Source organism: Stegastes partitus, unplaced genomic scaffold (assembly GCF_000690725.1).
Source record: "Stegastes partitus isolate 25-593 unplaced genomic scaffold, Stegastes_partitus-1.0.2 Scaffold556, whole genome shotgun sequence".
NCBI classification, from domain to species: Eukaryota; Metazoa; Chordata; class Actinopteri; family Pomacentridae; genus Stegastes; species Stegastes partitus.
The window spans coordinates 374,935-400,206 of record NW_007578287.1 but is presented as its reverse complement, the minus strand read 5'-3'; the positions used below and the strand labels follow the sequence as shown (position 1 = coordinate 400,206).

Sequence of the window (25,272 nt, the reverse complement as noted above, 5' to 3'; positions counted from 1 at the left end):
CTTTATTGCCATTTGGGTCAAAAATTGACTTTGGCTGAGCAAAGCAGGAAATCAGACACAGGAAATGTGCAGATTAGGCAATAAAACAAGCAGAATCTCAAGCAAACAGACAAACACTCCCTGTTTCCCCAAATCTCTGCAATGCATGTGAGAAGTACAAAGTCAGCAAGACACATTGAGCTACAATAGCCGCATTAATTGGAAATACAGCAGGTTGAAACAAACCGGAATTCATCTTTAGGCAGTTTGTTTAGTGGAGAATAAAGATATCTTTCAGTTCAAGAATGTGTGTTTTTATTTCACTCACCACAGATGAAATAAACTAATTTGGACAGTTTTGTATAAAAAAAAATATACCTTAATAACAAAAAAATCTAACCTCTAATCATACCAATCACACAATGACTGATTTTAATTACAATTTAGAGACCAATCAGTAGCTAGCATGACACCGGCATATAAAAACTATAGTAATCAAAGAAAATTCTGGACTTTTGGCTGAGCTGAAGGCTTGTAGAGCTTTAACCACAAATTGTATGACTGCTTGTCTTTTGCTTCAAAGGAAAACAGCATTTGCTCCTCACAATTGTGACATGACAGGCCACAAAATACGATGTAATACTGGTACCGGCCTGATGTGGAGTACATGTCCATCCCAAGCAAATGTAACATGAGTAACTTTTTACCGTATAATTAGGCTTTGTGTGTTTGTATGTCTTTACCTGGCCATCAGCATTGCCAATAGGAGAGTTAAGGATGAAATCAGGAGGTGCAAAGACATCCACCAATGCTACTGCATCATCTTTCAGCTGGGGAAAGACACAGAAAGAGCAAGGCGCGAGAAGCATCATTAGCCATGATTTCATCATTTAAATTTATGAAAACAGGCAAAAAGTATGGATGGACACAAGAACAAGAAAAACCTAACATCAGTAAACAACAGTAATTTAAAAAAGAACACAGAGGATAAATGTGTGCATCTGTAATTCCAATGCTAAGCTACCACATTTTCAAATTGGAAAATAACTGCAGGTCATCAAAAAAATCTCAAGACCTCACCCAAGACAATAAGAAAAAAAAGATAGATCAGTTAAATAGAAACTGAAATATATGCCATCTTCAGGTCAAGTCTGAAGAGATCATAAATGTCACTCAAGTTTGATTTAGGCCCAAAATGCGACTCCAGCATAGCTTTGGTAGCTGGGGTACAGCGGGTGACGAGAAAATCTGGTTTTAACAGTGCAACTAGCTAACTAAATTACATGCTTGCAATGACTTCCAGTGTGTCTACCTATGACAGTTGATTGTTTCGCTGTGAGACAAGACAAAGAGTGAGACAGGAGGACAGCTGTTTCTGTACCTGGGAGCAGAGAGTGAGGATTGCCATCTGGACCAGCTCGGCAGGCTTCCTTCCACTCAAGTAATTACCTGGACAGGATCAAAGCTGCGTTACTCAAATAAAGATCTAGATTCTCTATAGATCTCTATATCGATTAGCATGAAGTACATACCCTGGTACAGCGTCGCCATGTGGTTGCTGAGGCACCACAGCCCATACAGGGCACACAGTTTGCTTAGTACTGGTCTGAGACCAGCTGGCGTGTCCTGATCAGTAATCAGCTCATGGAATCTCTGAAGGCAGTTGTGTTCAATGTAGGCGATGGCCAGGGACCTACAATAGTAAACCTGAAAGCACAAGGGTGGAGATCTGTGCTATTCATTTTTATTTTAAAAAATGGTAAAGCAGTGCAACATGAATCATGTTTACACTCGAACCATCCGCATATTATGGATAGGAGTTAATCTTTGTATATCAACCAAGAGACCAAATTAAATGTTGGATTCTTAATCAGTGTTTCATCTATGCCCAGTCAACTGTAAATCACAAACAGGAAGTAAGGACAAACTGTTAGCCAAACATTCGTATTTTTTTGGACATTTCTTTATGACCAGTTTATCATCTTTCTAATGGCTTCTTTAATGAGGATAATGCATGTGTCAAAGCAAAAGTCTTCTCAAACTGGTTTAACTGACATGACAGTGGGTTCGGTGGCCCCTCCAGTCACAATGTAGTACAACACCTCTGAGATGTGGTAGAACAGTGGATTTACAACATGAATGTGCAGCTAACATGTTGGCAAAAAGGATGCGATGAATCACATCAACACGGAGTCATAGCTCAGAGAAAAGTTTCCAGCATCTTGTGGAATCCATGAAAAAGGACAGAGGCTGTTTCAAAGTGCCTACGGAATCTTAATGTAAACCTGGTTTTGCTATGTAGTCCTGCGATGGCATTATACACCACATGAAATCCAGCATGCTATTATAGAACAGAGTGTTGCGGAGCTGTGTCTTATTGGAATTGAGGAATCAAGTGTTACTATATAATCAAACATGTAAATGTACACAAAGACTGAGAACATAACTCTCCAGAGACTGTTAAAAATACAATAATGACCATTTTTACATGTGGAAACGTCATGCTCACAAAAACAGTTTCATTATATTACTGAATCCTGTGACACACAGTTCCAAGAACTACAACACACACCCATCTGACACTGTAACCTCCAGCCTGCATGTGTGACAATAAATATAAACCAGATGGCTGCAGCCAAGACACTATGAAACAGATAAATGTTTAAAAAGTTTGGTGCCTTTGTATGACAACACATCACACCGATCATTCAGTGAAACATAGGTCATTTCTGTTTCTAATCTTCTGGTACAGAGGAAAACATTAAGCAAAATGTCTGTGTTCTTTAAAGAGGAAGTTTTATAGGACATCCGTAGTTTTGCTCTGATTTTATTGCGAATTACATCTTTAATGGCAGTTATTGGCCAAGTCCCAATAAACACAAAGGATACTGAACTGGCTATTATAGAGAGTCAGTGGGTCAACAGACAGACATGCCTGTTAAGGTTCTTCACAATGTTATGAAGGCTGGAGAAAGCAGAATACAATCAGCAGGGGTTTTGACAGATGACCTTTCAGCAGTTACCCAAAAAATGTCTGGAGTTCAGGGTTTTTTTGGGGGGGATAAAAAGCAAACATCATCTGTGAAAATGCCGGTACCAGGCACAGCAGTTGCTGATCCCTGAAGGCCAACTAAGGCCAACAAATGTGGTTGTGTCTTGTGTCTGTCCTACCTGGCTGTTGTTACGGGCCTCAAAGTCATTCTTGCCCAAGGCTCTCTGCTGTTCCAGCCTCTTCTGACTCTCCTCCAGCAGGAAACACACCAGCCACTTATAGGCTGCCACAGGCACTGATGTGATAGACAGCAAGAAGGATATGCACTGGATTAAACTGGCAAGCACTGGTAGGACAAAGTGAAAACCAGTATGTTTTTAAACAGCAACCACCAGTGAATTATGTTTTCCCATAATGGGAATCAAAAAAGAAAAGAAATACAATCAGAAGATTTTGTATATCAGCAGTATATACTGCCTTATAAAGACACAGCAAATCAACCATACAAACAGTGACACTGAGTAAAAAGGGTTTGTAGTTTCAAGTATCCTTCCTGTGTTACAGATTAGAGGAGGACACAGAAGTGGAGTTTTATACCTGTCCCTATCAGAGTCCCACAGGAATTGCTCCTGTCCTATTCTACATTTTCCAATATGCTCTGTCCAAGTGATACACAGATCATTGTTCTCTACTTGTTGTTGCAATGGCATCTTCCCCTAACCTGACTCAGTTATCATAATTTCTGTTCCACCTGAACCCAAAGACTTTTTCTCTTGTCCCCTAAAACTTGAAATTCTGAGGTAGGTTAGTGGGAAAAAAAGTGTTAAAATCAGAATTATAAACCAAACCACATCAAGACAAATGGATTCTACTAAAGTCTAAGGCTGCAGAGTCAGTCGTTACTTCCTCTCTTCAAAGGTAGGCAGGTGAGCTTTTAGATCTGGTCTTACTTTTTTTCTCTATTATGAATTTTTTAGGGCTGCAGGGTGGCTAGGTGGTTAGCACTGTCGCCTCGCAGCAAGAAGGTCGCCGGTTCGCGTCCCGGTGTGGCACCGGGATCTTTCTGCGTGGAGTTTGCATGTTCTCCCCGTGCAGCGTGGGTTTTCACTGGGTTCTCCAGCTTCCTCCCACACAGTCCAAAAACATGTTGAGGTTAATTGGTGATTCTAAATTGTCCGTAGGTGTGAATGTGAGTGTGCTTGGTTGTCTGTCTCTAAGTGTGGCCCTGTGATGGACTGGTGACCTGTCCAGGGTGTCCCCTGCCTTCGCCCTAAGTGGGCTGGGATAGGCTCCAGCGCCCCCGCGACCCTAATGAGCATTAAGTGGTGTATAGATAATGGATGAATGGATGAATTTTTTAACTTGTGTCTTATTCTGATCAAATGCAATTACGAAGGCACTGTAACGTGAACACTGAGTTTTAAAAAATTTAAGAAAACAGAAGGTGTGACTAAAATTCAGCTAAGGCTAACAGCTACACCTAACTAGCTCACTGAGTATTGGTTTTTGTATTTAAAAAAAAAAAAAAAACACAATCTTTGTGTCTGAAAAATGAAGCCAATGTAAAGGTGACTTAAACCTGTATTCCTTCTCACGGCCACCAGAGGGTAACTCCTTGATTGCAAAAAAATATCTGATTGTGATTGGATTTGATTTTCACAAGCCACTAAAAGACATATGACTTCACCTGAATTTTAGAGAAATCTATTGACATTAGACTCAGTGTGACTATACAACCAACATACAGAAACAGTGACGCTCTATCAGTTATCTCAAAGATAAAAAAGTATTAGAAAATAAAGTCCTCAAAACAAATTCATGACATGACGAACAGATAGAGATAATACTTTTCATTGTTTAGTGAGTCAGCGTTATTCTTTAATGGAAAAGTTTTGAATACAAGTTTTAGCAGAATGTACTGTAAAGCCTGGAAACAACACACAGTAAGAATGATCTAGTCCTGATAAACCAAAATACTTAATACCTGTAGAGTCCATACACTGTTCCATTGTGGTCGCTGCAAACTTGCTGTCCAGGATCTTCTGGTAATCATCCAGAAAATCCACAGTGTGAAGAGGAGACTCAATCTGCACACCATCTGAAACCAGACAACACACACTGAAGCTTTACAGATGAACCACAGTTTCACAATAATTCAAATCAAGTAAATCATATTTATATATATTACCAATTCACAACACATGTCATCTCATAGTACTTCACAGTTTCTATTCTGGATTTTACAGGGAGTCAATGAAGAGTAGCTAATGTGGGAGAAATATGATCTCTCTTACTTTTTCTTACCCTGTATTTTGAAATAGATGGAGATTTCTAAGAGAATTATTGGGAAATCCCGATAATAAGGAATTACAATATTCCAATCAAGAAGTTACAAATGCATGGACTAGTGTTTCAGCGTCACTCTGAGGCAGGATGTTCCTGATTTGTATCATATTACGCAGGTGAAAGAAAGCTGTCCCACAGATGTGCTTAATGCATCAAAAATAACTTCAAGGTTCTTCACAGTACAACTGGAGGCCAAGGCAATGCCATCCAGAGTAACTATCCCGTTAAGAATGCGTGTTTCTGAGATGTTTAGGGCCAAATACCATAACTTCTGTTTTGTCTGACTTTAGGAGAAGAAAATTACAGGTCATCCAGGTCTTTATGTTCTTAAAACATGCTTGCACTTTCACTTCCTGGTTTCATTTGGCTTTATAGATAAATATAACTGGGTGTCATAACAATGTAAATTTAAGCAGTGCCAATGGAATGCAAGGCTCCACAGAGCTGTGACTCTTTGTCAGACTGGCTACAGTGCTGAAATTAAACATAGGATTGTCCTTCCTTACCTCTGTTAGAGATAAATAAACAGGTCTTATGCTCCGGACTGCTTTTTCATATGTGATTAAACAGTCTTTCCAGGCTAAGTGAAATCCTTCTGAATTTTTGGACCATAACAAGACTCAAAGTTAGGATTCAAACGCAGGATTCAAGAGTGGAAGTGAACAAAAGTATTTATCCACAAAAACTGTAAAATATGACACAAAAACTCAGCAGAGCTAGAATACCTTTCTTCCGGTCACTGGACAGAAAAAGCACGCAAACAAAAAATCACAGTAAAACTGGAGAGATAAATGAGTAATAAAAAAATCACAGCATAAGCTGGAGAACAAAGTATCAAAATTCAATAAGAATTCAGGAGCACTTAGTTTGGAGCTATGGACGCTCTCGACGGCACAGGAACGGCACATGAACATGACACACTGGCATAGGACAAAGGGAGACTCAAGCATTAAATACACACGTGAGGTAATGGGGAACAGCTGGGCACAATCAGGGCAAAGTGAACCATCAGGAAAACAAACTGACAACACGAAGTAGAGTTAACAAAAATCACATGGAGACGACTACAAAATAAAAGCTGCCCACAACACAGTTTCAAGTGTCAATAGCAATAATTAATGCTGTAGATGTCACTAGTGTTCCTGAGCCCTGAACCTTATTTGCTAATAACATTCCCTCAGGGAACAGGGGGACACTCACTGCTGCGTTTGGCGTGGAACCAGCTGAGAAGGTAGTTGCTGGTCTGTTGCAGCAACACATTGTTGTCTCCCTCATATGTGCAGTTTGGGTCATTATCATCTCGTAGATCACCCAGCCGGTTCACTGAAACAGAACGAAAACTATGGCAGTTAGGTATCTGAAATTTTGTGTGTGTGTGTGTGTGTGTGTGTGTGTGTGTGTGTGTGTGAATATCTGTATGGCCAACACTGACTAGCCAGGTATCCATGTCCACCGCAGGCCTCTCTACACTCCTGGATTGCCCTTTGAGCAGTCCATGAGCCCAGCGGTTTACTGGAGCAGCCAATGGCATGTATCTCCCTGCCCATCTCTGCCTGAAAAACACACAACAAACACTTCAGTTTACGCAGAATAGCATGTGAAAACACGCGACTGTATATAGTGCGGACATACTCACACTCCACACACAGACCTGATGATTGCTTACTTACTTGTCTGTCACTCTTGTCCCCCATCACCTGTCCAATCTGGAACTCAACAAAGTTCATGAAGATGGATTTGGAGAAGTGTTCAAGAGCGTACGCTGCTGCCAGGTAAGGAATCAGACGCCATTGCTAGAAGAACACACGAGAAGCCACAGAGCAAAGATGTGGTTTTAGACACCTTTCTTAACATGAAACAGTAAAAATGTATATGGATTTTGGGTAGACTTGCTTCCATATTTAATTCTTGTTTTAATCTGATTTAGTACTGACTTAAAGTCTTTATGATAACACACTTAAATAATATTAGTACCTTATGATAATAAAAGGTGATTATCACAGTAATGTACTGCTACTTCATTTTTGTTGTTCATACTTATTGGACAGTTTGAAACACTTTGATATCTCTAACCATGCTTCAAATTGATTCAGATAAAATTCTCAAGAAATGGCCACTCTGAAATCATAAAACACAGATCTTTAGTCCCAATTCCTGCTACCTAATAAGTATACTTGATGATGCTTTATAGTGGTCAAGACAATGAAATATACTTGATGTTGAATCTGTCTGTCACTCTGTTCATCTCTCCATCTAATCCCTCCATTCTGACCTGTAGCTGGTACTCCAAAACAGGAACCTCCCCTTTGTCCGTGGGTCCAAACTGTCTCCTGGTGGATGAGAAGCGGATGGCCACAGTCAGAGCCAGCTTCAGGTTGACCAGAGCCATCCTGGTAATGGACACCCTACCACCTGACAGGGCACCTAGAGATGCCCCGAAGCGCTTGTTGGGGTCCTAGGGAGAGGAAAGAAACAGAGTATTGGTCTTATGAACAATGAAAAACAAATACTTTATGAAAACTATATTGAAAATACAGGCCTAAAGCAAAATATTTTTGGCAACGAAAGTAAACCTGTATACCTGTGATAACTTGACTTACGAGTTAGAAAACTTGTGATCATTGAAACAAAGCTGAGTACAACTGTGATTGCATGAACATGGGAATGTTCAGGCCACTGTGTGGCCTACAATTTGAGTAGAGTAATTTAAACTTCATATATTTCATTTTACATGGTATGGCAAATATCCTGCTTACAAACTTAGAAGCAATGTAATTTTGGAGCGGCAACACAATTTTGAATCACTTGACATTTAAGTGGTATTGCACATAAGGTGTACTGACTTCTGTTGTATACTGTAGGTAACATAGGATTTACTAAAATCCTGTAACATGTTAGAGTTTGGAAAACAAGATAAATGGTGCTGTCCAACAACAAACCTTCCATTTCCAGGTGTGCTGAGGTATTTATCATCTGATCTTGCCTTTGTGTACTGAGCATCTCCAGATGTTTCAGTCAAGATGGAGACCGACCTGGTTATTTACACCTCTCATGGGGTGCTGGAGGTTTTTCAAATTTTCCAGGCCTGGTTTTCATTACAAGCTATCTTCTTACTATGTCCATGCATCTCACAGACCTCCTAGTGCCATTTTAAGTTTTTAGTTTACTGTATTAAGGGGAAAAGCTTGGATAAACAAACTGTAAATTATCATTCCAACAGCACAGCCTGCAGACATAGTTAGAGATGAGCTCGTAAACATAGTGGAGCATTTAACAGCCAACAAGCCTAATATTTCCCTCAGGAGCTGGTGGAAATTAAAAATAGAGCTAAATGACACAGCTCCCTAATGGGTAAATAAACAGCAATTTGCTCAGAGTTAAGCTAGCATTATGAGTTAAAAAGGTTAAAAAAGTGAATAATGTGCTCTTAACTTGTTTCCACTGCCCCCAAGCCGCCAAAAAAACAAAAAAACAAAACTATAACTGCAGTAAATACACGTGTCAAATTTAATTTGGTATTAGCAGCCACCTAATCTTAAATAACTAGGATCATAATTTGGGCAACAAGACTTGTTAGGACATCCTTAGCTATAGGGACATTTAGCTATAAGGTTGGTTGTTTTGACCCTTGCATTGAAAAGTACACTAATCTGCCACTACATTAAAAGCACTTGCCTAATGTTGCGCAGGTCCCCTTTGTGCCACCAAAAAAGCTCTGACCTATTGAGGCATGGTGTGCATAGACGTCTCAAGTTGTCCTGTGCTATTAGGTGCCAAGATGTTAGCAACAGATCCTTTAAGTCTTTAAGTTACCACAGATGCTCGATCAGGTAAGCTCTAGGGAATTTAGAAATCACATCAACACCTTAAACTCTTTGTCATGTTCTCCAAACCATTCGTGAATCTCCAGCATTACCCTGCTAAAAGAGGCCACTGCCATCAGGGACAAGGGATGTGTCCAAAAAATTCAAGTTACTATGGAAACTAGGAAGCCACTCTATTGATGTTGTGCTGGTACAAGAGAGGCTTTTGGGCAAACCCGGAGGAGGCCAACCTAAGTGACACAGCTGGTACTTTTCCAGAGTAAAGAAAGGATGGTTTCAGCGTAAAGGGGGAAAAAAAACAATGAGAGCGCAGATGAGGACGCCTTCTTCACCAAACACCAAAACACTTATTAGGAAGGAACTGAACATTACCAGGTTTCAGTTGTAGTCAATTCAAAGCTGCATCCACATAAATGTCAGGATTGACAGTTTCCCAGCAAAACATTGCACAGAGCACCAACCAGCCTCTGTTGGCTTGCATTCCTTGCACAGTGCAAGACATGTAATTCATCCGACCAAGCCCCCTTCTTCCATTGCATCATGGTCTTGTTTTGACACTTACATGACCACTGTAGGTGCTTTCGGTGCTAAGCCCGGTACAGCATGGACACTCTGACTGGTCTGCAGCTACATACCCCCTTGCACAACAGGCTGTGATGAACTCTGTGTTCTGATATCTTTCTGTTATAGCAGCATGGTGGTTTTCAGCTATCTGTGGTACAGGAGCTCTTCTGTGAAATTAGACAGGCCAGCCCTCACTTTCCCTCAAGCGTTATGAGCCTTTGGCGTCCATAGCCCTGTCTCTGGTTGTGGACTGTAAATCGATATGTCTGAGAACTGCAGAATTTATGATAATTCACACAGTCATAGATCAACTTTCAAAAACTATTTCGCAGGAATGCTTCTTTTTTTAAAACTTGGTGCATGGAATATCATTCTTTGGCAACCATAGGAAATGCACACTGACCTTGAATGGTGTTATGTACCGTCCATCAGGGTTAACATCTCCCGTCCTATTCAGCAGATTCTCCCGTGGGATTCTCACATTGTGGAATAATGCAAATCTGTTGGGAAAGAGAAAGGCCAAAAAAAATGTTGGTTACACAGAAATAGCAGGATTGTGCTATTTCACAGTACACCCAAAACTCTACAATGAAACAGAAAGGTTTTGATTGAACTAAACTTAATGGATAGCAAGACAGAAGAAAGAAAAGGTGATTATCATCATTTCATCTTCAGTGTCACAATCTTGTAACTACCTTGATAGATGAAAGAATGATTATGTTAATTCTCATTGTACTAAATGTCAAACTAGTTACTGTACAGCTAACTATTGTCATTTAACCAGGACATCATGGTTACTGTATTTTTCGCAGTATAGAGCCAGGAGTAAGAATGTAACAAATTATGTCAAGTAGAGCACAAGAAACAAAACATTTTTCAACAATAAAGACTAAAAAAAGACAAAATGCATGATAAAATACATGATCAAACAGAACTATCATACAGTTAAATATTCTAAAACAGTTGCACATTTATGTAAACTGTTGTTTGCAGGTAAGAAAATAGTAAATTCTATTTTCAAAAAGAGAGGTTAAAAGGTATTTTTAATGTTCTAAAACCTGCAAATCTCTCCTTTAATCCTTTGGTTGGTGAAATTTGTGGTAAATTTGTATGTTTTTTTCTCTTTGTAAAGAAGTGGGATGTTGGAAGTGGGTTCTGTGGGTTGTAGGGTGGGTGTCTCTGTGGACCGGGCGTGTTACAGTGCATCCCATGGATGCTGATGTGTATGGAATCTGGGAAGTTTGGGGACTGGGTCAATGCCTTCAATTCTTTGTTGGATTTATGAGCCATTCTGGAGCACTTTCTGTGGTGTCGTGGGGTGCACTGTGCTGCTGGGGGAGGCCACTGACCAGGACTGCTGTTGCCACGAGGGACTGCACCCAGTCTGAAACATTGTTCCAGATTGGTGTTACATGGTAAAGGTACATCAACAGAAATGCCAGGACCAAAGGTTTCCTACCAGAACAGTGCATTGTAACAAGATGATGAATGTTCACTGTCAGTGGTTTGAATGTTGTGGCTGATGGGTGTCTGCCTGACATTCATCAGCTCTAAACAATGAATGGAGCTCCCTCTTGTGGCATTACACAGGTACTGAAGGGTACAGTGTCCTGTATGTAGTTGCTTCACATGGCCAGTAGTGTACATAAAAGTATTAAATACAACACAGTTTTTGAAAACACTAAGCTGACTTTTATTAGTCTGCTTAGCTATCATTAAAAATCTGCATAACAGAAATGGATTTGACTCAAACTCATGCCTTGTAAAGACCATGATCCTCAAACATAATATTTAACAATTCTAGGTTAGGTCATTTCATTTGCGGCATTAGTGACTTTGAGTAAAGCTTTTCTGTGTGTGATGTCAGCAAATTTAATATATGGAATTCACAATTCAAAATGAAAAGATTTTTATGTTTCTTTCTGATCTTCAGCCTGCATGAAAGAATTAGAGTATAGAGAAAGAGTTTTCATTGTATTGCTGCTTTACAACATAACAGCAACATAACAGCCTCTCTGTAGTTACTTGTGTTTTCTGTATCCATGGTACTAATGCAGTATATGTGTTAACAACATTGGTGAAAATGTCACAGTTATTTGCTTTCTCTGAAGCTGTAAAAAGCTGCACAATATCAAATGAAATTATATATTCCATTACTGCCTAAGCCTGCCACCAGGGTTGGGGCGTAACGGAATACATGAAATGCTGTTGCATGATACGGATACCGAAAAAGGTAACTGTATTCTACTAATATTACAGAACATAAAAGGGATAATCAGATTCCCAAAACCCTGTGTGAAATTAGGGATTGTTAGCATTGTTACAATTTTGAAACACATTTCTAGATTGACTAAAGAATGTTACACTGCCATGCCAGATTTGCTGACGTGAACTTTTTAGTCTCCATCTGCCCAAAAAACCAACACTGGTTCATAAACATTACACAGAGCAGCAAACACACACTCATGTGCCTTTAGTTGATGGAAGTGCACACACAAACTTCCTTCATTGTTAGTTTTGCTCTACAGTTTCACATTGGTAGCCGAAGTGTGACTGCAAAATACAAGTACATGCATGACAAAACACTTAAGACATCTTTCTGATATTTTATTCTTCATCTTTATTCAAATTGGAAGTATTGAGGTAATTGTGTCTCTACTACACCTTTTTTTTTTCTTTACAGGTAATTAGTGATTGTAAATATTCCTAAAGTAACTCTCCAACCTTGGCTGCCACCTACCCATTATCCAGTCCATTCTGGCCCAGCTTCTTTCCCATGTCTCCAACCAGTACACCAGGCAAAGCCAGCAGGGTTTTGGGATCTCTCACCTGCAGCACAGTGGTTATGACTTCACTGAATGTATGTCATCACTATCATCTCTACAATCTATACAAAGAAAAAACACTCAGTGCATCATTTAGAAACAAGGCAGGGTATCACTAATTCCCAATGACAAAACAGCAATACGATCTTGTTTATTTTAACATTATGCGCGTTAACGCATGGATTTAAAAGCATCCCTGTTAAAATACATATTCCTGGATAAATAGTTTGACTTGTACTGTGGCCAAAATGTTATCGCTTTTCAAGATTCATGCTCTTTTTAGGTCCTTTTGAGACTGTTATCATGTTGTGTATGATGCTGAAATGATAACTAAAATGATGATTAAACCTACAGTGTGAGTAAGTGTGACTTATTATGAATAAGTGTTTTTTGTATTCGTTACGTGCAGGGGCCCGAAGTAGCTCCTTAGTGGCGATAAAAGAGAAAGGAATAAAGAATAACGAGCTTCTAAGTCCTAACTTTATGACTTGTGCTTTTTATCTGAGAGTAATTTACAAAGCACTTTAGTAGTGTCCCATCAAAGCATGTTGCTTGTATCGGCTGGAGATGTATTATTTTATCAAAACTGAATCGGTTCCTTAATATTTGAATTTATTTCTCACATTCACTAATACGGAACGGTCAAAAGTCAACTAGTCATTTTGAACTTCAGCATGGATAAATAACAAACAAGGGATTCATTCTTTAATTGTGTCTGGTTAATTTGCTGATATGTCTTAACTGTAAAACCACATGGGCATGAAACCGAAGCAGACTAACTTTGACTTGTCTTGTTTGCATTCTTTCAAAAGCTCTATAAATTTAACATAATGAGACACTGAAGCTGGGACGGATGATTGACGTGACATTTCAATTAGTACTGTTACTTTGTTAATTATGCGGTTTTTTTAACTGAATTATAAGTAAACATGCTGTAAGTTGTGATGAATATTGTTCTACTCAACTGATAGAGACAATGAAATATAGCAGTAAGCTGCAACAAAACAGTGTGCAGATAATGCCGGTGTGCCACGTGTCTTATTTGACATTACTTTAAAGCAATAACCCTAACTATCTGTCTTATCGTTGCCTCCTTGATTTGCATCTCTGTTGGGAGGGACGAAGACATGAGGAAACAAGGAAAGGGATTGAGGATGTACAAAGCGAGAAATGAAAAAACAGGAGTCTCCTTAATCTGCTACCACTCTCTTCCTCTTCCTTGTGTGTCTGCTAGATTGTTGGCAATAAGTTTCACATCAAAACCATATCAAGTACTGAGTCCTGCTGCTTCCAGGCTTTACATGTATACAGGTATTGTCTAGAACTGGGTTTTTCTTCTTTTGTTTTCAAAACAAATCTACATGAAAGCCCAAAAACATAACTGAAGTACTGTCATGCATACGCCACACCGACAGGCACTGATTTAATTCTAACCCTAAAGCCACATCAGCCAATCGGAAGGATTGAAGAAAGGGAGAATCATATGTATGGACCTATTCTCACACATCTGTTTCTTAGTAGGGTGGAAGAGTAACTTTAAGTTAATGTGGAAACATGCAACAACTCCTCCAGATCATAGATTCTACTGTCTGAACTTAAAGCCAGACTTAAAAACAATGATAGCCATTCTGCATTCAATTATTTTGTCCTCTTTCTACCTTGCAGACAAGACAGCTCCATCTCAAGGCTTTGGTCCACACTCCTAGATGAGGTTCCTGCTCCTCTGCCACTGAAACCAGTCAGAGATAATCCCTAGCTACCTTAACACCTTCCTTTGTGGTAAAGAACCTTTTGCCTGCAATCAGTCCCACACTGCTTGTGTCTGCTTTTGGAGGCATTCAATCAAGGCTTTTTGTAACGCTTGAGAAGCGTATGCAAAAAAAAAAAAAAAAAAGAAAAAGAAAGAAAGAAACAGTACAGGCACACTACCATCTCTTTCACTTCTTTTATTTTACAGGGATTTGACTGACATCCTTTTCAACCACTGAGGTCCTCCTCAGATAACAAAGTGAAGGCTCGTTTATTTATTTATATTACCCTCCAGTCACTACACGAATAATTAATGACTATTTTAAATAGGATTTTTTTTTTTAAAAAAAAAATTTTTAAATAGGATTTTTTTTTTTGCTTGTTGTCTTCTATGTTATTTTATATTGTGATTTGTCAAACTTCACAAACTCCTCAAACTTTAAGAGATGTGTCACTACCCATCTCCCACACTCCTCATATGAACTACCACATCGAAATGTCATTTAATCTCATTCGGACATAACTGAGCTGACAGTACATCAAAAGTTGTTTGTTCAATCTAGGGGCGGTCAGCGCTTTGCTTTGACTCAAGAAATACAATACAGTCACTGTATGAACAGCGTCATTGGGGATGTGGCTATACTCCACCAGACCAGCCTTTTCACACAATTTGAAGGTATAACATTAGAAATAACTTAAAGCAATGTGAAGAATGCATACAAATATAACACAGTAATGGTAATTTATCGTTGTCTACTCAAGCAAGTTTGAGAAGTATGCTGGATTTAAACTACTTCAACAATTACAATTACTCAAAAGGTATTTAAGTACATGTAAATGTTGCGATCCACTTCTGGTGTTCCGCACTGTCACTTAAAATGAATATTGTAGCAAGTGACTTATAACTAATAACTAGCTGTTTTCATCACTTACACTTACACAACCTATTGTGTGCTTTAAGTTCATTTCACAAGTCAGAACAACACAGACAGAAGAAAATGTAGGCAATACTGTGTTATCTGAGATGTGTGACCTCACATCAGATAGCAGTGTTTGATAAAGACCAGCTGTTTCTTCAACAAGGGTCAATGGTCAGAGTCTTACCGGTACAACAAAGGAGTGCAGACCGTGGCAGACCTTGTCAGGTGTGTAGAGCTGCGCGAACACTACAGCATGGGTGGCAGTCTTACCCAGATTCCCCACCCAGAATTTGGCAGCTTCAAAGTCTGGAGAGTTGATCACAAATTCCTACAGAAAACACATGCCGAAATTGATAAATGCTAAGCGTGGTCAAATCCAAATACATATCCTACTTGTACATTTTTACAAAATAAAATGAGGTTTGAAATCTTACCGGCATTATGGTAAGGAAAATGTCCCAATTAGATATTTTATGCATTCGCGAGCCAGATGTACTGCCATTTAACAGTTACACAAACATATTGTGTAATATCAATGTTTGGCAGTGTGTGGACTGACCTGGGTGGAAGGATCATATGTGGCTGTGGTCCTCATGGCTCTGGTGTTGCTGCCATGGCTTAGCTCTGTTAGTGCAAAGCATCCAAAGGTCTACAAACAGATACATGCACATACAAATTTACTGTGAATAAAATCTGTTCCTGCTCTGGAAAATATACTTAAAAACTTAGAAATAAGGTAGGGAGACATCTGCCTTTCCCAGTCTGCTTCGTCCTGAACCCTTACCGTCATGTTGTTAGTGTCTTCAACATATTTGTTATGCCTGCTAGATCCTGAATTGGCAACGGTTGTTCCAAACATCTGAAACAGAAGATGTGTTCAGCAGCTTTTACTGGAAAGACACAGACGTTACAGACAGGACAAAATCTAAAGAAATACCAGCAGCCATCATGAGGGTATGATGGCTGTAATGCTCATTATATACCCAAATGTAAACAAAATGTTGGTGAATAAAGATTAGCAAGAAAAAATTATGCACAGCCATGCCAGCAACTAACCATCTTTTTCTTTTTAAAAAAAAAATCAAATTCAGCACTTCATTTTTTATTTTTATTTTTACAGGTATTAGGTCAGAAATCAGCCCAAATTTGTCTTTTGTACATATTTTTAATCTGGTGATGCTGAAAATTCACAGAGACAACAGCATTGGTTGCCTGTCTTTCACTTCACCATGTCTTTAACATAACAGCATAGCGTAGATCTGGAGTAACTATATAATTAATAAAGTAACGTAGACTGGAGTAAAATGTCCTTATACTCTGACCACAGCATCTCATACTGCAGGTACTTACCCCTATGCTGAGGAAGTACTTGGCATTCAAAGCCCAGTCATACATGCCCAAACAGTCAGTGAGGACCAGACTCTTCCATGGGTTGGCCATTGCCTCTTCTTTTGTCAGGAAGTTGTAGCGAAAGAGTTGCTTCACCCTGCAAATTTTCAGCTCAAGCTATATTCTCTTTGTCTATACATAAGGCCTTGATATGTCACAGAGTAACCACCCACTACGGGTGGTACAATAACTGAATTGTTCAGTAATAAAAAAAAAAAGTGGCTATAAATTTTTTTTTAGTTTTTAGTATGTTGATACCTGAGGAAAGTCAGCTCCCTCTTTTTCTCAATAGGGATGTCCTCACCAGGCTGACGGGCGAACAGAGGATCATTTTCCAAAGTTGTAAACACATGTTGCTGCAGCATAGAGAAGAAAAAACAGTGTACAGGATATGTAGAAAGAGACATGGTACAGGCCACTAAGATGTTTTCTGAGCAACACAAATTACTGCAGTTACTTTTTGGTTTTCTGACAGTTTAATTTAGATTTGTTAAGTTGGGGGGAAAAAAAGGAATTGAAGTGTCAGTTGAAGTGTAGGCACTGAAAAGACTTTAAGTTGTAGTTAAAATCTCTACTCCAGTGTCCTGCTGCTGCTTTACGTACTCACTGACTCACCATGTTAAAGCATCTTTCATTCAGTCAATTGTTTAGTCTTTTAAAGCTGCTATCATTGTAGTAACTATATATTTCATTTGCCTTATAGAACAAAGCAGCAGAAACCTATCAACAAGAGGAAATTGTAGAAGTGAGATTTAAAAAATCCAAGGGGCTTACAAGAGGGACATCTCCCTGCCTCCAATATTCATCAGAAGCATTTTTTAAAAAAGTCATGCATCTACAAAAACAGACTAAAAAGCACCCATGGAATAAAAAGTTATTAATAAACAAAACAAAGGGGCATTAACTGAACACTTTAAACCATTAGCAGTAGCAGAGAATCTGATTTAACCTTGAACAGCTGTATTTCCTCTCCATCTATGAAGTTGAGCATGTCCTTCATGTTAAAGGATGCTTTTTTCCTGTAGATGTCCAGCGGGTTTCTGGAGAGGTCAGCCACATCATGGTCCATACTCTTGGGTTCAGACTGAATGGAACGCAGGGACATAAGGCACTTCTCTCTTTTTGAAAAGAAATATAAAAGAAAATCAGGAAAATCAGAAGAATCATAAGCAACTACTTCAACAAACAATTGTGTGTTGCACATGATAGCTATTAACTATGAGTAAGTTTCAAAACATGAGAAGAGATATGCCTTTATCTCACAGTGGAGAAATTCAGTGTTGTCAGCAGCAGTGCAGAAATACACACAAAAAAGACAGAAAAATTTACATTTAAAAACTTGTGCAAACATAAGTATAAAAATACACATAAGAATAGTACAAGCACAGAACATAAAAATGCACATTAAAAAACTGTGCAAGTCCAGATATAAAAATAATACAGTTCAAATGCAAATATATACATACGCAAATACATGTTGTGAAATAGTGCAAATAACCAGTGTAATATAAATAAATATTTCTAAAGATGAATATGAGTATTGTTTGTTGATAGTATTAAAAAGGGGATATTGCACGTTGTTGGTCTACTGGGAGCACTGGGAGTCGTCGAGTCTCACAGCAGAGGGGAGAAAGGACCTGCGGTACCTCTCTTTAGGACGGAGTGGGTGAAGAATCCTGGCACTGATGGAGATTTCCAGGGCTATTACAGTCCCTCGTAGGGGGTGGGCGGTATTGTCCATTATTGATGACAGCTTTGTCATCATCCTCCTGTCACCTACAACCTCCACAGGATCGAGACTGCAGACCAGGACAGAGCCGGCCCTCTTCACCAGTTTATTCAGACTTTCTCTAAGCAGCCGTGATGCTGCTGCTCCAGCAAACCACACCATCAAAAATGGTTGACGCCACCACCGAGTTGTAAAGTCCTTAGGAGGTCTTTCTGCACACCGAAGGACCTCAGTCTGCACTTCAGGTGGAGTTTGTGCTGGTCTTTCTTGTACAGAGAGTGAGTGTTTATAGTCCAGTCCATGTTTTTGTTCAGGTGAACACCCAGGTACTTGTAAGAGTCCACTATCTCAATGTCCATTCCCTGGATGTTCACCAGACAGGGAGGGGTGATTTTGAGTCGGCGAAAGTCAACTACCAGCTCTTTGGTTTTGTCCAGCATTAATCCAGAGGCAGTTTTGCTGGCACCAGGCCACAAAGTTCTGGTTTAGTTCTCGGTTCTCTTTGCCAGGTGGGATGTCAGGGCCACTGGTTGGTAGTGATTGAAGTCACTAGACCATGATGACTTGAACTCTGATACCACGCAAGATGTCTTCCACAGCAAAGGCACCTTTTGCAACATCAGGCTCATGTTAAACATTTGTTCCACAATCCCGCACAGTTGCCCAGCGCCGGACTTGAGGAGCCTTGAGCTTATGCCATTTGGACCTGTTGCCTTCTTGACCTTCAGCCTCTCTGTACCTGTGCTGCAGAGAGAACCACAATGGATGCGAGGGCGGTGAGTGGGCTGGGGGGTCCTGGAGGAGCAGCAGGGAGGGTGGTTGGGGTTTAAGTCCTTTGGGCACTTGTGGTTCCAGTCAGAAGAGGAGGTTGCAGCAGGGCTTGTTGAGTGGGGGTAGGGGAGAATGGCTGACCAAACCTATTGAAAAACCTGTCAAGGTCATTCACCCACTCCTGATCATAATCCAGCACAGATTGTTGTTGTCCAGAGATTGTTTTCAGACTCCTCCAGACACCACTGACATCATTCTGTTGTAGCTGTTCTTCCATCCTCCTCCTATAACTATAGTCAAAATAGTTTGACCCCACATTTTCCATAATACAACTCTGGATTTCTTCATTTTAACCTTCCTGCCTGTTAAATGTCCATGTTCATCAAACTATATGCATGGGCCTCCAGTTTGATTGTCTCTAGTCAAACTCAACCAAGTCAGCAAGTTGACAAGTAGACTGACCTTTGTGTAAAACCAGTAAATAACACTTTTGGTTGTACTACTACTACTAGTAGTAGTAGTTGTCTATGTTTAGAAATATTGTGGCAGAATGAGATCTTAGTGGTCACTACAGCACAGCTCAGGTGACGCAACAAAATAGTTTCCTATGGCTGGGTTTGATTCAAAGTAACCTTTGTAATTTGGCTGTTATCACAATAGGGCAGAGTTCAGGGATGAACTGTCTCTGCAACCTGTGCATGACTGTGTAGGTTTACTAGTAGCTCCAAACTGTTTTGCTGGAAGATGCCCACATGAAGTGACTGTCCTCTGCCCCACACACACCCTCACGGTTGTTTTCTGGCTGTCATGGCTGAGAAAAAGTGTTGTTTACAAAGTATCAACCTTCACTTGCACAGCAGCAGAAGCTCTTCGGTTGTCTGCTATTGCATAAAAAATCGATGTGGTTGAAGCCAGGGCATTATGAGAACAAAAGAATTGAGCTGTTTGTGAAAAATTGACGTTATGTAAACTTGTTTTACCTTAAGGATCTTCAGCTGCTCTCCCTGGTACTATCCTTGCTGCTGTCTCGTCTTCGTCTGTTTCCAAAATCAATTGTTTCCAACCGGATGTCCATGGTTGAAGTACGGGGGAGGGCTTTAACTCCGCCTTCCGCAAACATGACAGGCACTTCCTATCTGTATCCTCAAGAATAAAAGCATAAGGATGGCAAACCAAACCGCTTTTTTTTTTTAGCTTCTGCAGTGACAAATGGAGCAGTTGTAATTTTGTGACACGATATAATAATCCTCAGTACTGTTTCGTAAGTGTGAGGATGAAATACTAAATTACTATGCCATACTTCTACCATTCAAGATTTTTTTTTGTGTTGATTGTGAAGGTAAGTTTGTTTTAAGGACCCTAACAGAGTTTTTTATTTGTTTGTTTGTTTATGAGGATGCAGGGAGTAAATATTTTTAAAATATAACACTGAGTGATTATGAAGTGGAATCTGTATTTTATTACAGTGACTTATATTTTGAAAAAAGTCTTGCTAGTTTATCAATATATTTCTTGATTGCATTTTTCTTCTTTGCTTTTTTCAATGTTCTTTTTACATTGAAAAAATGTTAGCTTGTTTTAAAAAAGCGCTGTACAACTAATTTACAATAAGGTATCCTGTTAAAATTTTAAGAGTAGATTAGCTGAATATGTAATATATATAGTGTATATATAGTGTGTGATGCTGTATACCACATTGGTTCATGGTGAGGATCAACGATTTTATAAAACAGTGCTGCATGAAAAGTTTATTTTCCAGTTTTTATAACTCTGTTTTTTCCCACCACATACATGTCCTGTAGTGGTTGAATGTACAGTATGACGGCAACACTTCATACTTACTGGACGTGTTTACACCTACAAATAAAAGACAACCAAGAACATGAAAAATGTTATTCAAATTCACATCACACATGTCATACTTTGTTAAACAGCAGCAGCAAAGGCTGTTGATGATCCCAGAGGTTAAATGTTTTGATGTGAAATGTGTGTATCAACCACAGAACAAAGGCAAAGACCTTGTGAAGATGCTGGCTGAAGCCGCTAAGAGGATGTCATTATCCACAGTGAAACAAGTCCCAAAGGGGAGTCCTGTGGGGTGGTGTTGCCGCAGGAGGGACTGGTGCACTTCACAAAATAAATGCATCATGAGGAATGAACATTATGGGAAAATGTTGAAGCAACACCTCAAGACATCAGCCAAATGGACAGTGACCCTAAGCATACCACCAAATTAGTTACAAAGTGACTTAAGGACAACAAAGTCAATGTTTTGGAGTGGCCACCACAAAGCCCTGATTTCAATCCTGTAGAAAATTTGTGGGCAGCGCTGAAAAGGTGTGTGGAGCAAGGGGGCCAACAAACCTGACTCAGTTACACCAGTTCTGTCAGGAGGAATGGGCCAGAATTCCACCAAACTGTTGTGGAAAGCTTGTGGAAGGATACCCAAAATATTTCACCCAAGTCATACAGTTTAAAGGCAATGCTACCAAATAGTAAGGAGATGTATGTAAACTTCTGACTTTGAAGAAAGTAATAAAAATTTCTCTAAAATAATTCTCTCGCTCATTATTGTGGCGTTTAGCAAATAGAAGTAATTTCAGTAATCCTAATTGACCTAAAACAGGAAAAGTTGAGTCTGATTTAATGTCAAATAGTGAGAAAAAAAAGGTTATGTGTCTTTTTATACAGTGTATGTAAACTTCCGGTCTCAATGTGTGTCTAACTTTTTCTCCTTTTCTAAATCTTGCCCTCTTACAAAAACTAAAGGGTGAATCAGCATACTGTGACAACACCCTGCAGTGAGACAGCACGTTCTGTTGCTGATTTTTTATTAAACATTAACCTTTCCAGTGGTGTGATCGTTGTGAAAATGCATTGTTTGAGTACGATTACCTGACATATTTTTATTGTTGTAGTCATCTTCAGCCACATTGCTTTTGCTGCTTCAGACAATAGTTTTTTGGTCTCCTCTCTGTGTCAGTTGGGAAACATTCCAAACATTCATGGAGCTTTCTCAGAGCAACTGGAGCATCATCATGCAGCACAGCAAACCATGCTGGAGACTGTATACATGGACAACTCGGATCAAAGGACACAAACAAACTTGATATGCTGTACATTACAGATTTAATTGCAGTAAACCATATCATTGCAATTCAGATGTGCTAACTCCATTTGAGTACAAGTTCAAGTGCTTTAGAATTATTTTATGAAGTATATTTCTCTGCTTTTCTGTTCTCCTTTAAAGTCACAATATGCTTTTGCTGGAATGTAGTTGGTCTAGTCTAGTGGGTCATTTAAGATACTCTCACGTTTTATGTTAATTACAAAATCAGTCTTGTTTTTTAAGTGTAAGAAATAGTTTGAAAATTATTTGAATGTAATATTTTAGGCTCATTCTTTTTGTAGTAACAAACTATACTAATTGAATTGTAAATCACAATAACACTGTATTCCTGAAAGCTGACATAACCTGCCTTTTCAGCTTTGTTGTTTTTTTTGTTTTTTTTTGCCATTTCAAGGCAAAAAATTGTATATATAAATACTAAAATATTGCTTTAATAACAATTACTATCTTAAACTCAAAAGAATCTTACACACACAAAACAAACATTGTGTAACCTTTTACAGGCAAACAACAAATTTTTTAATCTTTTAATAATAATTCAGCAAATTCCATAATTTTATTTTGTCCTCATTCTCATTAAAAATATGATTTTAACATATATTGTTGTAACTTATTTCTTTTTTTAATTGTAATATCTTTTTCTTTAACTAATTACTTTATCTTGTTGCATTATAATATTGTGACATTGTGAATTCTTCTCAGCCTGACATAACTGTTTTCGTGAGCTGTGAATCTGACCTCAGCAATGTTCAGGAGTTTTGTATCATTCTTTCTCAAAGAACAGTGGCAACTCAGCCATTCATTGGATATGTAGCCTGAAATGCTCCTTGACTTAAGTCTGCAGCCCTCCTTAGTGTTCTAGAATGTCACTGTGCACCAAAAAGAAAACAGAGGGTAGTGTTCTATTAAGACACCATACTTATTCAATAACAGAAACGAGTCCTTTAATCTTCAACTATTCTTTTTTTCAACATTGTGCCTTAGTTGCACACCCAAACAACTAAATCATCTCTATGTATCGTCAGATTGTTTAACTTTGGACTGACTACTGTCTAACTAACTGTAAGCTACACTCTTTGAGATGATTTCATTACATACTTTTTCCAAACCAAACAGGGAATGTGTGAACACAAACAAGAACAATACATTGATTTACAACTGAATGTGCATATAACTTAGATGAAGATATGACCAGATTTCAACACAAATTTATTTATAAATGCAGATAATTCCATTGTTCCAAGTGTTCACTTACATTTTCTTGCCATTGTCGTGTTGTGATGGAAGAATTTTCACAGCAACCCACTTTTCAACCGTGATTCAATCTCTTGCTGTGAACTGCCACTTACCAGTGATGCATTCTTATACTTTCTTCTCGTAGGCCAGGTATTGCTTGCAAGGAATTCCAGTCTGGTTGGTGTTAATATTTGTTATCAAACAGAATTACCAGTATCCATCAAACAGAACAGTAGACAACCAAACAGCACCAAGAAACAAATATTTGAAAGAGAAGAAAAAAAAAACAAAAAACAACCTTTGCAATAAAGTGTCAGAAAACATTGCAACAATAAGGACAGTGGCAACAACATAACCCCTTTTGGTACTACCAGGATACAAACGAAGCATAAAAGTATGGACAGCCAAGAGGGCTCTGTCACTTCAATGTTACAGGTTACATAAGCAAACATATTCCATGTCAAATAAGTACTGCAGAATGAAACGAGGGCAATGGGTAGAAGTGTACTCACAACATAGAATATAACCTTTTTGAAGAACATCAGTGAAGTGTACTATCCTAATTGAAAAATGGTGACTTACAAAATCTTCAAACACAGTTCAGTTACCTTCCATTGCTTCACCAAATTCTTCCTGGTAGATTTATTAATTCTCTAAATGCAAATGGATTTGAACATTTGTATAGAAATACACCTTCACCAGTCAAATTTATAACCACAACATCAAAGCTGTTTGCATGCATTTACCTTGTCTGAACAATTCTCAGAGGTAATTTACCACAATGTGCCAGTGTCTGTCATGGTTATGATGATGTTGCTTGTAATGAAAAGCTACAATTCTTTCACATAGATGTACCAAGACCTCAGATCAGTAAGGCTGGAGAACCTCTTGATAACGTGTTTAGTAATAGCAGGTGAGATGCAGGTACCAAACTAAGTAGAGAAGAAAACTAATCCAGACTAACTGCCTTGGATCAATAGTTTAAATATACCTTTGGCTTCTCAAATAGTTTGACCCACACTTGTATATATGCAGATTTAAGTTAATTTAAACTGCCTACTATCAGCCATTATAACTGTTTTTCTTCTTTTTTCTTCCACCACTATCCTCAGGGGTAGCCCCTACATTTTCATTGCACTGGGTATTTCTTCCCCCTACTGTCACTGCTACAACTTGCAAACTGTTTCTGACTTTGTTTTTTGTGACACTTCAGCAGCCAATAACAGTCAGTAATCATATCTGCTTGAATATGCCAGCACAATATTAAAATATTCCATGATGCTCTGATGAACTTTGTAAATATGTGTTCCACATTCATTCTGCAACACTTGTAGCACAAAGTATAATCGTTGTGTGAATTCGTGTCATGTAGAGGACATCTGAAGCAGTTTTCTCTGTGACTTCAAATTTATTGATACGTTAATGAGAATAATTTCTACAAATGCTAATTCTACTGTACATCAGTCTCGGAGTAGTACTACAAAATATTTTCATGTCAAACTATAGCGCAGAGAACTATGATAAAACTATGATAGGTAGCCACAGGATGGTTTAAACAGTAACGGGAAAAGGACTTAAATCCTTTATTTAGGTAAAGCTATCAGTACCACAATGGAATAATACTGCACCTATAGATTTATGTAAGTAAAAGTAAGTCAAATGTAGTAAAATATAAGACGTACAAGTACTCATGGATTTTATATACCTGCATAAGGACTAATGAGCTACACTGTAAGTATCTCGTTCTCATTTCACACACTGCTGGTATTAAACCCCTAAAGGAATAGTTCAACATTTTGAGAAATAAACATTTTTGGC

At 38.7% G+C, this 25,272-nt stretch overlaps 1 protein-coding gene across 2 annotated transcripts in view; it reads right to left on the bottom strand.

The window, feature by feature from the left end:
* Nucleotides 1–20,141, bottom strand: part of acox3 (acyl-CoA oxidase 3, pristanoyl) — a 24,266-nt gene extending 4,125 nt beyond the window's left edge. The window contains exons 1-18 of one of the 2 annotated variants that reach the window (XM_008288382.1): nt 20,069–20,141; nt 17,538–17,706; nt 16,847–16,944; nt 16,550–16,685; nt 15,984–16,058; nt 15,759–15,848; nt 15,384–15,527; nt 12,446–12,534; nt 10,109–10,205; nt 7,590–7,772; nt 6,988–7,110; nt 6,750–6,870; nt 6,518–6,640; nt 4,956–5,069; nt 3,151–3,266; nt 1,512–1,686; nt 1,361–1,428; nt 723–809 (exon numbers count right to left, since the gene is read on the bottom strand). In XM_008288382.1, coding sequence (XP_008286604.1) covers nt 723–809; nt 1,361–1,428; nt 1,512–1,686; nt 3,151–3,266; nt 4,956–5,069; nt 6,518–6,640; nt 6,750–6,870; nt 6,988–7,110; nt 7,590–7,772; nt 10,109–10,205; nt 12,446–12,534; nt 15,384–15,527; nt 15,759–15,848; nt 15,984–16,058; nt 16,550–16,685; nt 16,847–16,944; nt 17,538–17,693 — 1,995 coding nt within the window. In that variant the 5' untranslated portion in view covers nt 17,694–17,706; nt 20,069–20,141. The remainder of the gene's footprint in view (nt 1–722; nt 810–1,360; nt 1,429–1,511; nt 1,687–3,150; nt 3,267–4,955; nt 5,070–6,517; nt 6,641–6,749; nt 6,871–6,987; nt 7,111–7,589; nt 7,773–10,108; nt 10,206–12,445; nt 12,535–15,383; nt 15,528–15,758; nt 15,849–15,983; nt 16,059–16,549; nt 16,686–16,846; nt 16,945–17,537; nt 17,707–20,068) is intronic. The other variant, XM_008288381.1, reaches the window with a different exon arrangement.
* Between the last annotated feature and the right edge of the window lie 5,131 nt (nt 20,142–25,272).